Source organism: Egretta garzetta, unplaced genomic scaffold (genome assembly GCF_000687185.1).
Source record: "Egretta garzetta isolate BGI_Z169 unplaced genomic scaffold, ASM68718v1 scaffold101, whole genome shotgun sequence".
Classification (NCBI taxonomy): domain Eukaryota; kingdom Metazoa; phylum Chordata; class Aves; order Pelecaniformes; family Ardeidae; genus Egretta; species Egretta garzetta.
This window is the reverse complement of record NW_009258666.1, coordinates 315,247-330,814: the sequence shown is the minus strand read 5'-3', so window position 1 is coordinate 330,814 and position 15,568 is coordinate 315,247. Positions and strand designations below refer to the sequence as shown.

Genomic DNA, 15,568 nt, shown 5'->3' with positions numbered 1-15,568 from the left:
GCAGGAAAAAAACTTTGGAGACAGTGGATTATAACTCTCTCTAGGTGAAAAGTATCAACTGGATTTCTACTTTGGCTTAACTTGTATTCCCCAGCTCCAACTTCTGGTTTCTACTGGGGAAGTGATCTGGAAGAGGCATACAGTAAGTAGGAAGGTGGCGACAGGCTGCAGAGTCCTCTCCAGACCCTTCCGTCGCATCTGTGGGAATCTCAACTCAGCTTTGCAAGGTGTCTTTTTGGATGTGATGCAAATCTGTAAGTCTGGTGTAAATGGAGCATGGTGAGGTTGGTGAGGTCTCCAGGTTGCTTTGTGTTACGAGATAAGACTGCTTTGTGAAGCATAAGATGCAAGATACAGTTGTCTGTGCTGTAGAAGGAGGAACAAGTCTATCCATTTCCCCAAAATAGCAGGGAGATCCTAGCTTGCCAGCCAGCTGCGTAATTTTTGTGATGGAGAGGATTGAGGTATTTTGGGTGTGGAAATAAAGGAGAAGGAAGGGATAAGCTTGTGATTTTTAAGTGTTGATAGTTCTTGAATGAATGGAAAAGAAACTGCAGAGAAAATGGAATTGTAATAGAAAGTAGGTATTTCAATTAGTCAGAAGCAATGAAAAGGCTTTTTCCCTTTCAGAAAGAATTGGGGAATAAATTTAGCCATTGTTCTCTGGTTTTGCTTGTGAGCATCTTTATGGAAACAACTGGCCTTAACAGAATTTATAAGCTCCACCACATGCTCGTCTTCAGATCATAATTTCCTTGAGTGCTATCTAGTGATCTGATAGTGCCTACAGTCATTACAGGCTGACTGCGCTCCTTCCCTCTTCCCCCACACCTTTCAAATGCACTTTGGTTGGGGATGGGCAAGGGAGCAGCAGAGGAAAGCTGCGGTCCCCAGCGAGGAGATCCATTTGCTTTCTGGTCAGTCTTCCTGCTCTTCCAGATCCGTGGGATGGGCCAGTGTGGAGCCTTGAATCTCTTCTCCTCTGGCGTTTTAGTTACCTTGATCTTAAGTATTTCTTGTTGTTTCATCTTTGTGTTTGTTTAACAAATGAACTTGTATCAGATAGTGAAATGGTGGTTCCTCTTTTCGCATAAAAGAAACCTTGCTGTTTCCAGCATAAACTAACCAGCTCCCTTGTATTGGTCATGCCAGGACTTGCAACCCTTTCCCCGAGATAGCTGAACTCCCTTGCCCCCTCCTTTGGGTACCAGATTGTGTGATTCCAGGCATGGTTTTGTTGTGGTGTGAAAAGAAGGTGTTAGCTGCCGAGTCCTTGTTTGTCAGCAGTACTGACAAACCCATGCTGGCATCGGCGAGGGTTGGGCAACCAATCGCAGCTGGAACAGTTATCGTTTCAGGGTCCCTGTGGGCTTCCGCTATCAGGTCACATCCCAAAATAACACTGGGCAGTATTTCAAGTGAAGAAACTCAGGCTTTGGGGCTGCAGCCAGCCTGGAGTGTGAGATTCTGTGTGAAATAGTTGGAATCCCTCCAGCGTTTTTGATCTGCATGGCAGATGAGCAATAAAATGCATAAAAAACACATTGGAAACACGTGAGGAAATTCTCCAGACCCTGACGTTTCCTTCAAGTTGGCAGAGTTACTGCTGTTGAGCCTCACCTCCTGTCTCGGCTCGATTGGCTGCGCTGGCGGGAGGAGGGAAGAGGAGAGCCCTTCTCCTGGTGCTGCTGTGTCTTTCCAGGTCTCCTCCTGATGCTCTGTGGGAGGCAAATAAAGCCTCACTGGCCCTCTCCTCCTGGGCTTGATCCAGAACCCGCTGATGGCAGCAGGTCTCTGTTATTTCAATGAGCTTTCCTTTTTTTTTTTTTTTTTTTTTTTAAAAGGCTTTTCTGCTATGGCCGTCCTTGAAACAGTCTGTAGAGAGACTGAGAGATTTCTTTTTTCCCCCTAGTTTGCGGTGCACTTGAGTAAATGGGATATCGGAGCTGGAGGGTGTCCTTTAGGTTTAGTTAAAAAAACCCCTCAACAAACCAACACTCTGTGCCTTGATGGTTGGCATCCTGAGAAAATAACTTGATCGGTGGAAAACAGCTCCTTACTGATTAGCTGCTTGCACTTAGGCATTCCAGTCCCTGCTTCTCTCCCAGAGCGTTTCTTTGCTGGGAAATGACTTTATTGTTGGAATTCATAAAACTTACAGATCTTTAGAGGTGAAAGCCACTTTATGAGTTACTTGATTTTTATGGTCCTGTTTCAATTGCTGTCCTAACATCCGAGAAAGGTTGACATGTAATTCACTTTTAAGTTATTTAAACTGATGATCTGAGAGTCTGATCCACAGCCTTATAGCTAGAAGGCCTGCTTTTCCTATATGTGAGGTCCATGATGGTATGCTAGCAATGCAGAGGGGCCCTCGCTCGCATGTCTGAAGCAACCCTGTATTAACCCGCTTAATTAAAACTGAATGTTTTTAAATGACTTGCAGTACTTAGGTTAAGCTTTGATGCATAGGCAAGGTCGAAGACGTCAGCTTTAAAGATTGTTATCTAGTTACTTAGGAGTTAATTTTCAAACAGTTTTTAACATTGCTTCATTTTATGTCTTGCAGATATTTTCGTGCCTGGCATTACCAAGTCGTATCCTCTTAGTCTGCCCAGTTCATGTATGAATCTTGCTCGTACCATGTAGCAGACAGTGACTTCCTCAGATCCTGGAGGCAAACCTTCTCTTTTGCCTCTTGGAGAAGCATGTCACTTAGACTCCTGATAACGGAAGGAAACTTTCACATGTCACCTTGCACGCTCGCTCTGTATCTGTTCTTTCATTCCAGTGCTTTGTCTTGGGTGTACCTTTATGATGTGTTTTTTTTCTTTTGAGCCTAAAAATCTCTCATCTAAATAGCTACAGGCTCTGCCCCTCTGGTCTGAAGGTTTAACTGCTCTGAAAGGCCATACCCACATAAGCTCATGGTGGTGGGGATTTTAAAGCTGCAAAGTGTTTTGGCCTCCAACTTCATTTCAGTGATGATGAAAACAGTGTTCGGATGCATTTGGTGATGCAGACTAAAAGTACCTTGATGTATTTAAGGGTAATGCCAGTATTTCCATCCAGTTTTAAGTTGAACTGAATTGGTTTCTGGACATTCTGGATCTCTTCATTGACTTAAGAGGGGAATCTAGACGTGTATCTTATACTGGTGACTGAAGTTGGATGCAGTGAGTCTCAGGTAGAGGAGTGTTTCGCTTGATTATTTATGTTTGGTTGATGCTTTTTAATGCAAAATGTTGGAAATGCCATCTCTCTCGTCCCGCTTCAGATGGTTTCTGCAGTAGGAATGTGGGTTTTGTCAAAATTGTCTGGGGGAAAAAAACAAATAGCTGTGTAAACGAGCAACACTTTTGATGTTGCAATAGGAAGGTAGTGAAAATTGCAAGTTCTTAGACACTATTTTTAGGTTTTTTTCTGCAGTTTTTTAGCTTTCATTGAAATAAAACAGCTCTTTTTTTCCCAGGAAGATAATACTTCAGCAGTAAGCAAATACAGCTCTGAGACTGTCGTGCAGGAAATGATCTCTCAAACGGAAGCAGTAATGGAAGGGGAGGAAGGACATGCTCTGCACTAAGTCATCCCACCAACTGACTGGCGTTTTCAGCTCAAACGTAGCATTTGCCCGCGTCTGTTAGAAGCATTTTGCTTAAATTCCACAGTTAAAATAGACAGGGTTGCCCTACTGCAGCAGACATGCCCAACTCTCCCCTCTGTCCTTCTGAATGTCACTTGTCTGTCCAACAAGTGTGATGGGGTGGTTGGATATCTCCTGGGTTGTTTTTTATTCCTCCGTAACTCAGTTTTCCACTTCCTAGGATGTGGTGACGTACCGTTCTCCAGCTTAGATGGTGGGGACGTGCTGTCAGAGCCTTTTCACACATCACCTGGCAGACAGGTGTTACAGAGTGATAGGGCTCTTCCTTGCTTCTGACGGCCGATAAGTTTGCAATATCTTGTGCCTGAGGTCCTTCTGCACTGTGCAGAGCTGGGAAAATGTTATCCAAACTGCTGCTAAACAAGGCATCATCCAGTCAGTGTAAACGAGACCAGGGTGTCCAAGTTGGTTATCAGTTGGCTTGGCCCTTCTGCATGGTGTTTTAAATCAGGTTGGCTCTGTTCATGCTGGTCAGCAGAATTCTGTGCAGAGGGAGTTGATCTGAAGGGCCTTCAGGATGCAGTCCAGAACACTTCTGATCCAGGGTTGATTGCTCTGAAAGACTTGGGAAGGGCAGGTGAAGTCCTGGTAAGCTTTGGTCTGCCGCTTCTTCACCTGCTGTGATCCTTTGAATCTCTGGCAGAGATTTTGTCTAATTATGGGAATAGTTACAACTTCCCAGTTTTCTGTTCCAGTGCGCCACCACTTACTCTGTCTTGGACTGTTACTCACTCATTTACTCCAGGCCAAGCCTGAATAGCTGATGCACCTTCTTGTCAAACAGCTAGTACGACTGTGCATGTTGGATCTGCACATCATCTTCTTGGAAATATCCCTGTTTTTCAGACTTGCCAGCTGATTTTTGGTGCTGTTGCTTTGCAGTCGCCACTGTGGCAATTGGAGGTTTCAACTTCCTTAGGCTTTTCATGCTTGTCATCTTCAGGGTAGATACGTGCAGTAGGAACGGTATTTTCTAGCCTTGCCTTCAAGCTGAACTTTACAGGCTGATACTGTAACTGCTAATTTTTGCTATCTTTGAAGCAAGGGAAGTGAGAACCCTGAAGAGTATTTTATGGTTTTCTTTTAAATCTCTGTTTAGTTTGTTTTTATCCATCTCAAGTGAGTAGTTTCCAAGCTCATATGAGGTTTATGAATTAATTATGGTGAGGCAGGAGTTTTCTGTCTTTCGGAGGATGAGCCACGTTTCTCTTCCAAGCTGTGATCACATGGACTGCCTCCTCAATTTGCAGTTTTAAGTGTATTGTTGATGCATTCTTTAATTTCTCGCGTCTAAACTGGATTAAAAGAAGCAAGTAGGAGAATTAACCAGTTGTTTGGACCATCAGCAAGCACTCAGCAAACCAGCTGGGGAACTCTTCATTTCAGAGGCAGGCAGCAGGATAAGACACATTTGGCAGTTACCTCAGTCTGCAGCAGCCTTCGTTACGGACAATAACATGAACAGAGTTCACTACTTTCTATTTGTAGTACACCTAAGGGAGAAATGCAGTCTTTCTTAGTGGTATGTGAGAGAACAGTCCCATGTCATCTTATTTTTGCCTGATCTGTTTCTCTGTGTATTGCAGGACCTGTCTGGTTCAATAGATGATCTACCCATGGGTACAGAAGGAGCCCTGAGTCCTGGAGTAAGCACATCAGGGATTTCCAGCAGTCAAGGAGAGCAGAGTAACCCAGCTCAGTCTCCTTTCTCTCCACATACCTCTCCTCACCTGCCAGGCATCAGAGGACCCTCCCCATCCCCAGTTGGATCTCCAGCTAGTGTTGCTCAGTCCCGCTCTGGTCCGCTTTCACCTGCTGCAGTACCAGGTAATGCTACTCGGCATGTGTTGGTCTGTTGGTGGGACTGCCTCGTGCAGCTGGAGAGTGAATTGAAACGGCCAGTGGGGAGGAATTGGCCAGTGCCAGTACTATGTGGTTATTGAGGTCCTGTGATCTCATTTGTTTGCTTTAAAACGTCTGGAGCTTTTAAAGCATGTAGTAAGACGGGTGGGATGGCTGGTAAACCAGCAGTGTCATTTTGCTGGGTTAGTATGTCTGATCTTACTCTTGTTTTTCTTCACTGTGGCTAACATACCCTTCTCCTGAAGTTGTTTGTTGTTCTGGTATTTAATACTCCTGCATCCTGGGTTTTGTGGCATGCAATTTTTGTGATTAACCACTCTCCTTTTTGTGGTGTAGGCAATCAGATGCCACCCCGACCGCCCAGTGGCCAGTCGGACAGTATCATGCATCCTTCCATGAACCAGTCAAGCATAGCGCAAGATCGAGGTGTGTGACATGAATTAAAAGGTTTAATTGTGTGGATCTGTTTGTAAAGCTAGATGTGTAACTGAAAATTACCTGGCCTGATGACATAGATTCTATGGTGAGATAGCATTTAAAAGCTGTCCCAGGTTTATAAGCTGCAAGTGTTTAGGCACTTTGCAGTCAATTCAACTGTTTCTGGTCCTTTGGCTTCTTAATGTTGCATCCAAGCTAGTAGTTTGGCTTGTAAGATGTTTTCTCTGGCTTTTTGAAACACTTTTCTGTAAACGTTGCTTGTCCAAGGTCCATGACCTTAAGCTTCAAAATGAGGGGTGCTCGCAACAATATTGCGTGCCTTGTACCCCTAGGAGAATACGGTTAAAGTGGGGAAAATGCATGTAAAATTTCAGCTCTCATGGCTGAAGGTATATAGTTGTCACCCTGAGAAAACAAACAAGCAAACAAAAAATAACAACAACAAGAAGCCCCTAGGATTTGCAGAGTCGTACTGTCTAGTCCTGCGACACTGCATTTGTTTTTTCCCCTGGTTAAAACAGGAAATTGGATCTGTTATCTTAGCAGATAACAATGGCTCCTTAATAGCAACCACTGTTAAATCTGTCTAGGCTGTTGCTGAAAGGATTTTGTTAGTGGGTCCTGGAGGTTGCTGTTACCTAAGAACGTGTGTGTCCAGTGGCACCTCTGGATACTTCGCACTAATGGTTGTCTGCTCTGCTCACTGGGTGACCAGGTTACATGCAGAGGAATCCTCAGATGCCCCAGTACAGCTCACCCCAGCCCGGCTCAGCCTTATCTCCCCGTCAGTCTTCTGGAGGACAGATGCACGCTGGAATGGGGCCATACCAGCAGAACTCCATGGGAAGCTATGGACCCCAGGGCGGGCAGTACGGACCTCAAGGTGAGGCACGGTCAGCTCCTCCAGGTGGGAACTGAGCTCAGCAAATACAAAAGGCCTCTCTCGATTGTAATAAATTGTTTATATTTGTCTCCTCTTAATGTGTGGGTAATAGTAAACAGTACGCTCGTTATGAGGTGGAAGGAACTGTGCGGAGTTCCTGTTGAGATTGGTGAAATATGTTGCTTTTAGGGCTAGTTGTACTTCTAAATTTAGGATCCTTCCTCCTCGTTTAAAAAGATGTAGGTTGTGCATCCGGTATAATAGAGAAGAAAGGCCCCTTCTCTTTGGAGAGGAAGAGGTTGAGTGTTGGATGTTTTGGAAAGGGTTAAGTGAGTTTTTTTTATATCCTGTCCTGGACCATTTAGCTCCCTGTGCTCAGTTGAGCTTTGGGAGAGTTTCAGGCAGCTTTTGAATCGATGTTGTTACTTGGCTGTGTCAAAACACATTTTATGTGGCTTATATCCAAGTACTTTGACTTTTTGTTGAGGTGTTAACACTCCCCCTCATCTCTTTTAGTGATCTTTAAATATTTGCTGATAGAAGATTTTTATGGTGATTCATAAACTAACTAGTTGAATGATGTTGTCTTTCCCTCTTTTTATCTCCTTAGGAGGTTATCCCAGGCAGCCAAACTACAATGCTATGTCCAACGCCAACTACCCCAGTCCAGGAATGGGAGGAAGCATGAACCCCATGGGAGCAGGGAGCCAGGTGCACGGGCAGACTGGTGTGCCACCATACAGCGGGCTTCCTCCAGGGAGGATGAGCCATGCAACCATGGGGAACAGACCTTATGGACCTAACATGGCGAATATGCCGCCTCAGGTGGGGACAGGGATGTGCCCCCCACCAGGTGGCATGAATCGCAAAGCACAAGAAGCGGCTGCTGCCGCCATGCATGCTGCTGCCAACTCCATCCAGAACAGGTAAGGAATGAGATTTCCCTTGGGCTCTGTTAAAGTCCCTTCCCTGTGTCAGATCTAGGTTTCAGAGCTGCAGATGGAACAACCCCAAGCTGGGGTAACACTGAACATATGCTTCCTTGAAGGTTTGCCCTTCTCAGGAGACTTTTTCATCAGTCTTAAGTGTTAAAAAAGGAGCGTAAAGCTTGGGCAAGCAGTGTGTTGGAATACATCATTAATGACCTGCTTAGGGAATCTTTAATGATCATAGGTGAAAGCTATTTAACTCTGAGATCCCTTCAGTTGTTTTTGCTTTCTGGTCGTCTTTGTTACGTGAGTGACTTAAAAGATGCTGCGTGTGTGGTAAAGCCCATAAATCTAGCAGACAGCCATCCAGCTGCCTTTGCCTGAACCAAGGCACTGCTTGTCCAGTGTAATGAACTTCTTCCTTTTAGGGTCTTGATGAGCAGCTGTGGGAAAGGGAGCTGGAATTCAACACTGAACGTTACAACTATTTTCTATGGTTGTTGTTTGGTTTGGGGTTTTTGTTTTGTTTTGTTTTTTTTTTTTTTGCTGCATGTTTCAGAGTAGGTGTATATGGCCTACCAGGATGCCTTGCGAGCCACAAACTTGCTTATAAATTGGGTTCCCCCAGTAAAGCTGTTAGATATATTTGTTGTCTGACTGGGCATTGTGCTCTTTATCCTGACTTAAGGGCTGCTTCTGCAATCTGCTGTCTGATGTTACCTGTGACTGCCAAGAGGTCAAGTTCCCAAATGCCAATAAAGGCATCAAAGCCTGGCCCTTTGAGTAACAAGTTTGAGCGACAGTTGTGTGTGAGGTTTTCTGACACACGTAAAATAATGTAGCTCGTATGGGTAACAAAAAGGAAAGAAATAAAGAAAAATCACTAAATGTGGCTGGGGCACTGCACTGTTCATCTACACAATAATATATTCTGACTTAAATGCACAGGGCTGCAGTATCTGTAGATCTGTCCTTCCCTGTAAAGGCAACTTAACAACTGAATTGAAGTTCAGTTTGGGGATGTAGTAGAACAAGATTAAGGGTGAAACTGTTCAGAACTGAAGTCCCTCTTTCAAAATGGTTTGCATCCCCTTTTCTTTTGAGAATGAGACTTAGGCTGTAGGGTAGCTAAGCTTTAAAAGAGCACCTGATCTTTGGTCTTTTGCTGGAAAAATGAGTGGGAGAAAGTCACTTCTCCGCTTGCTTTGTAGAGGGTTTCTTTTAGCAAACCTGCTTCCTTAGAAGACAAGATCTTAATGCTTAGTATTTGGAGTAAGCATTTGTTTCTTCCTTGCCTTCTCTAGGCCTCCTGGTTATCCCAACATGAATCAAGGTGGAATGATGGGCACTGGACCTCCTTATGGACAGGGAATTAACAGTATGGCTGGCATGATAAACCCCCAGGGCCCACCCTATCCGATGGGTGGGAATATGGCTAACAACTCTGCAGGTAAGCCAGTGCTGATTGTTAGGCATTTAATTGATTTCATTGTACTGGATTAAAAGTCAGTGTTAAAGATTCTTTTCAATTCCCAGGGATGGCAGCAAGCCCTGAAATGATGGGTCTTGGGGATGTCAAATTAACACCTGCAACTAAAATGAACAATAAGGCAGATGGGACGCCAAAAGCAGAATCCAAGTCAAAGGTAAAATGTTTTGGGTTTTGTTTTTAATGACTCCCATCCTTTTCAGCATCCAGGGAGATAAAACCATTGCATGTTAACTTGGATTGAACAGTGCATCTAGCTAGTAGTGAGTGTGGTTCCTGAGAGAAACCTAATTTGATTCGTCCTCCTTATTCTGAACAGACTTCTGATTAGCATGGTCGTCCTTGTAGTACGTGATCTGACTGCTACTTGTGACCATGGTTCTAACTCAAGAGTATGGCAAGTGAGTGGGATATCCCCTTTTGGGATCCATTATGTTTTGGAGCATTATCAAATAAGTGTCTCAAAGTGTGTGTGTGTGTGTTGGATAGGGTCTGGCTATGCTTGCAATGGACCACTAAATACCCACGTATGTTAATAACAGTATTCTTGAGGAGCCTGAACTCTGCCATCCCCTACATGCCATCCCCTACACAGACCCACTAGGAAGGGATAAGGAAAGGAAAGTGAGGCCAGGAAAGAGACTTTTCTATCAGAATTCACATGTCCTCCCCTGTTTATGACTTACGAGTTCGGGCCTCTATGTAGAATTTCTAACAGATGCCTGGCACACCTTATTTGTATGTTCTCATTTCAATTGTGGGCTAATCTTGCCTTTATTAACTGGGGAGAAGGTACTTGAACAGATGCACCTTTTGGGTCAGCTTTATCCAAGTCCCCAGATCCTACGAATAGCCAGTTAGACTGTTGCTTGAATCAGCAGTGTAAGGGTAAAGACCGTGTAGTTGAAGCGCTCGGCGTAAGGAGATTCAATATGAATTACGCTTGATGTGTCCAGCCCTGGCTGCGCTTGAACTGTGCCAGTCGTTCCAAGAGGTTCTTCAGAATTTATCAGGAAAATTCAAACAATTGAAGGTTTTACTTCTGGGATTCATAAACTGTTCAGAAACCAAGGGGAGCATTTCCCAGTTCTTTGGGAGTAGTGAATTTCACTTGCAAAACAATTTAGTATTAGGAATTATCACCTGCCACAGTGAAACTGCCAAAAGAAGTGTAAACAAACCTGAGTTTGTTTCTGGTGGAGGCTTGGAGCTAGTCAGTTATCACCTCTCAGCTGGGAGGTGGTACACTAAAGTGTTACAGTTGTTTCACAAACAAACCTCTTACTAATCCTGTATTAAAGCCAGAAGAGGGAGGCAAACAAGTTCTTCAGGGAGTGTTTTTCTTTGCATTACTGCTACCGGTTTCAAAAGAACCACCAAAAACCCAGTTTCTGAGCCTGTAGTCTCCTCTGGTGCTGCTTGAAGGAAAATAAATGCTCTGCAAGTTTGGTACCTGTACCACCAGCAGTCTACAAGAAGGTTCAGAAGATCTCTCACTTCTGCTCATGTGTTCTGGCATCTGCCTTTCTATTTATGGTAAACAAGGACTTGAATGCTCTTGAGCTAGGAGATGCCAGAAGCTACAATTAAGGGTTGTTCTGTCCTCCTAGTCTGTGCTGTTCAAGGATTATCTCATGTGCTAATGAATAAACTCAGTCTTGGGCATAGGGGTTCATCTAGAACATCATCAGATTTGAAGTTCACTTCTGCTTTGGAAAGTCATTTTTAAGTAAGCATTTGGAATGCCAAAACCATTTCTGCCTTTACTCCAAGCGGTGAAAGACAAAACAACATGCTCGTGTACTATATCAAAAGACTTGGGGGAAGCGAGGCAAGATGCAGGACCACAGGTTTTACCTCTAAATAGACACTCAGACAATTCAGTGAATCAAATGTGTAGGAACTAGTGTGTGATACTGATACCTCATAACCGTAAACTTGTATTCCAAATTCCCGTGATACCTTTCCATATCAGTCTTCCTGGATCCTGACGCGCCAGCAATAGCAAACCAGTATGGAAGCTTACATCATATCTGGGTAGCAGAAGATTTCTGCATTTCTGTCAATGAATAGGCAAGGGAAGGGAGATGGTCAAACAGGTGCCTCTAATATTTGTTTTTCTTTGAGGCATGTTTATTTTTATTCCTTTGCAATCAGTTTAACCTGGCATCTACCACTTGGGTAAAAGAAGAGGTGGGTGTTGGTCTCTTCTCCCAAGTAATGAGAAATAAGACGAGAGGAAATGGCCTCAAGTTGTGGTGGGGAGGTTTGATTGGATATTAGGAAAAAATTCTTTACTGAAAGAGTGGTGAAGCATTGGAACAAGCTGCCCAGAGAGGTGGTGGAGTCACCATCCCTGGGGGTGTTCAAAAAACGTGTAGACATGGCACTTTGGGGCATGGTGGGGTTGGGTTGACGGTTGGACTTGATGATCTTGGAGGTCTTTTCCAACCTTAATGATTCTATGATTCTAAGAGGCTAACTGTGAATTCCCCAAGTAGTGGCTGATTTTGTGATACTTTCGTCAAATAGTACTTGCCTGGTGTGGATCTGAGACAAGTGTAGGTCTAACATAAAGCTGTTTCAATATACCAGCAAAACTGTGAACTCTTACCTGACTGCCTTTTTGAAACCACCTCGGATGTGAACTCGCTGCTTGTGTGCTGCTCAGTCCTGATATCTCTCTCTTTCTCCTAGAAGTCCAGTTCCTCTACTACAACCAATGAGAAGATCACCAAACTCTATGAGCTGGGTGGTGAGCCTGAGAGGAAGATTTGGGTAGATCGTTACCTGGCCTTTACTGAAGAGAAGGCCATGGGCATGACAAATCTCCCAGCGGTAGGCAGGAAACCCCTGGACCTTTACCGGCTCTACATCTCGGTGAAGGAGATTGGAGGATTGACTCAGGTGAGTGCCCTGCAGCCAGTGTGGTGGCTGGGTGTTTGTATTCCGAGCTGCCCACTGTCTGGCAGTCACTAGTCAATAGGCAACACAATTCAAAGTTAGATTTGTAGCTAGATGTAAGCCATGACTTTCCATTTAGCTGTGTTTCTTTTTGTTTTTTTAAATAATTCTTATAAACCCCAGCATCCTTTAAGTGAGCCAAATGTCTGCTCTCCCGCTGTCTGGTTGAGAACAGTCTGTGGTGAGATTCAATCCAAGTGCTTTTTTGCCCTCTTTGTCCAGTGCAAAGGTTGGTGACACTGTCTCTGTCTTTGCATCTGGCTGTCAACTGACCTCATGGCTAATTTGATCTGCAATCTGTCCCTGTTCGAAAAGTTGTCTTTAGGTGAGGAAGAGAGTTTACTAGTTTTTGGGTTTGAACACAACCATATCTGCTCTGCTTAGCCCTTACTGCATCCTTTGTTTTAGCTGGGAAGTGTTGATTTCTTCCCAGAAAATTTCTTAGAGAAGTAGCTGGGATTTTGAGTTTAGAGCCTCTTGTTTGGTCGTGCAGGTCAACAAAAACAAGAAATGGCGCGAGTTAGCCACAAATCTCAATGTGGGCACGTCCAGCAGTGCAGCTAGTTCTTTGAAGAAGCAGTACATCCAGTGTCTCTATGCCTTTGAGTGCAAGATTGAGCGAGGTGAAGACCCCCCTCCAGATATCTTTGCAGCTGCCGATTCAAAGAAGTCTCAGACTAAGATACAGCCTCCATCTCCAGGTGAGTTTAGACACTGGTTTAAGGTGTGCAATGAATGTTTGAACCAGGGGATCTCTGGCACTGTACACCCGACTCCACGTGCTGTGGGCCAGACTGATACCAAACTTCACAAAGCCCTCGTGTCTGTTTCTAATTAGATGTTTTCTGGTTGTGTAGATTAAATACTTTTGTAATGTGAGAGCGAATGATACTGGCAATAAGTCAAGCCTCTCGGGATAGTTTGGTTTTTGTGTGTCCCACCTCTGTACTAGGTTTAAGAAAAGGGAAAATGCAAGAATATATACGTATGTATATACATGCACCTCTGTGCTTAGCAGTACGTGACTGCCTTATGAGAATCTGGTGGAGAGAGAAGTCTGGAGTTATCCCTTCCAGGTGATCTCCGGGTATTCTAACAGCAGCCCTTGTTGTTACCGCTTAGCTTTGGGAACTTGCTAGAAAAGTTGTGCTTGTTTTGACTATGCAAGTGGTGCCTTCTGGGAGTAAATGCTTGACGTGGGTGTGCACTCATCTTCCTCATGAATTACTTCTTTCTGTCCTCCGCAGAAGACAGTGAGGACTTTCTGAGTCTTTGTGCCCAGAGAGCTTCAGAAGCCTGTTACACGTTGGATGCTCTAGAATTCAAGCCCTTGAAAATGAACTTCTACTGTTGTTTCAAATTTGATGGGGTGCTCCAGTTTCAGAATATTTAAGCATAGTGTTCAATTTGTGGGGAAAAAAAAAAAAAGGAGGAGGAGAAAACGTCCAAACTAGCAGTGCATGCTGTACTCTTCAGTCTTCGGAAAGTCTGATCGTTTCTGTCTCATTTGCATTGAGTTCATTGCTTGAATTGCTGCTGAACTTGCCAACCCTTTAAGCTTCAGTTTTCCAGGTTGTCTTATAAGTAAAACCTTCAGATACTTTTTCTGGTGAGGAGCCTGTTCACGTAGGTGAAATACAAACTTTGTCTGCTTTGAAGTTCCTGTAATGTTTGCAAAAAATGTCTTTTTGGTTCTGAAACCTGGCATCATCTTTGTCTAGCTCCTGAGGAATGGAATAATGAACCCTTTTCTGATTGTACTGCAGTTGTGTTTCAGCCCTGCTAAGCCCTTGATCGACAGCGTGCTTGTCCGAATATTCTGTTGGCAACTACATTTCTCTATCCTCTCAGTTACAGAGTGTTGTTTTTTTAAAGAACTAAATCATGTCTGTTCACTAGTCAGGAAACCTGCCCCAGTGTAGCTTCAGCCTCAGTGTATTCTGCAAGATAAAGCAACTTTTGTGTCATTAGACTAAACTTCTGTCTAAAGTGGTGTCTGAGTTCCGCTTAAGCTAGACCACAAATCCATCCCCGCTTTCTTTCCAAAACCTATTTCTTGCCCCCCTGAGATACCAGGCAGTGGAACAAAGATGTTAAGAGCATTTGGAGTTTATTTGGAAAGGGTTGAGACTTTTAGGAACCCGTTTAAAACTTCTTGTAGCACTAGGGGCCTGTCAGAATGCATTAGATGGTGCATCAATTTTTATTTTGTTTTAGCTGATATGATGGTATGTGAAGGTTGCGAGTCTGCCTTCTGGGCTGTGGTACAGGTGATCTCTTGCTTCATGGCATCAGCAGTGGGAGCTTGTAGGACTTCTATCCCAGACTCTGCATGGGTTTGATTCCTGCTACGAGAGGACTGTGATGTATTTCTGATTTAAAGTGTTGTCTCCACTTGTCTCACTCTATACTCCTGCAACTAGGAATATGCAGAGGCAGCACTGAAGCATGGCTGGTTGCTCTGATCCTTTAAGCTGTATCACTCAGCGTGTTCATGCTCCTCTTTCATATTCCTTTTCCTTCTCTCTCTCGCTCCCCTGGATCGGCAGGAACTGAGGGCGTAGGACACGATGCAGATTGCTTTTCTCAGCTCCAAACTTAAGAGCCGCAGAGGAGCATTGAGTCCCAGTGGGCCCTACTGTTCCAGGGGGTTGCTGAGACCCTGCTGAAGCAGTGTCCTCCAGAGTTGCACACACAAAAGGCCTGTCTCCCAGTGAATCACCCTTACTGGGGAATAACTTCTCTGTTTGAAAGCTGAGTGGACAACAGCACGGCATTCTGAAGTCCCATCGTTTGGATGAAGGGCTCTGTCATCCCACACAGACACACGTGCTTTGCTCTCCTTGCAGACTTTATAACCTGTTGGCATTGGCTTACACTTCATTTCAGCCTGTTCTGTCCAATGAATTTCTGCATAACTTTGTGAACGATGAGGATCGCATTGCATGGTTCTTCATTAACCGCTTGTTGAGGGTGCAGAGCATTGAAAGGCCTTGCAGGACAACCTAGGTGCCGGAGCGGTTTTCCATGCAGTGTGCATTCATAACCCTCAAAAACCAAAAGTGTTTACAGAAAGGCCTTGGCTGGAGTGGACCGGGTATTGCCTCGTGGGCACTCGGCACGGGTTTCCTGCAAACCTTCTTGGGTTCCTGCTCGCATACTGCAGCGTGTCCCTGGGGAGGCGTAATCAGTCTGCCGTTGGGTTTTAATTCCCAGAGCGTGGAACTGGCCTGGCTCCAACTGTGTGTAAATTTGTGAGTGGGAGGGACGGCAGGGGGTGGGGACAAACACCAAATGGCAGCGACGCAGGGAATGTCTCGAGGCCTCTTCCCGCCCCT

At 44.6% G+C, this 15,568-nt stretch overlaps 1 protein-coding gene across 3 annotated transcripts in view; it reads left to right on the top strand.

The window, feature by feature from the left end:
* ARID1A (AT-rich interaction domain 1A) overlaps positions 1-15,568 on the top strand; it is a 55,618-nt gene that overhangs the window by 27,656 nt on the left and 12,394 nt on the right. For 2 of the 3 annotated variants that reach the window (XM_035903989.1, XM_035903987.1), the window contains exons 5-12: positions 5,251-5,491; positions 5,864-5,953; positions 6,681-6,848; positions 7,459-7,774; positions 9,082-9,227; positions 9,314-9,423; positions 11,964-12,173; positions 12,724-12,931. In XM_035903989.1, coding sequence (XP_035759882.1) covers positions 5,251-5,491; positions 5,864-5,953; positions 6,681-6,848; positions 7,459-7,774; positions 9,082-9,227; positions 9,314-9,423; positions 11,964-12,173; positions 12,724-12,931 — 1,489 coding nt within the window. The remainder of the gene's footprint in view (positions 1-5,250; positions 5,492-5,863; positions 5,954-6,680; positions 6,849-7,458; positions 7,775-9,081; positions 9,228-9,313; positions 9,424-11,963; positions 12,174-12,723; positions 12,932-15,568) is intronic. The other variant, XM_035903988.1, reaches the window with a different exon arrangement.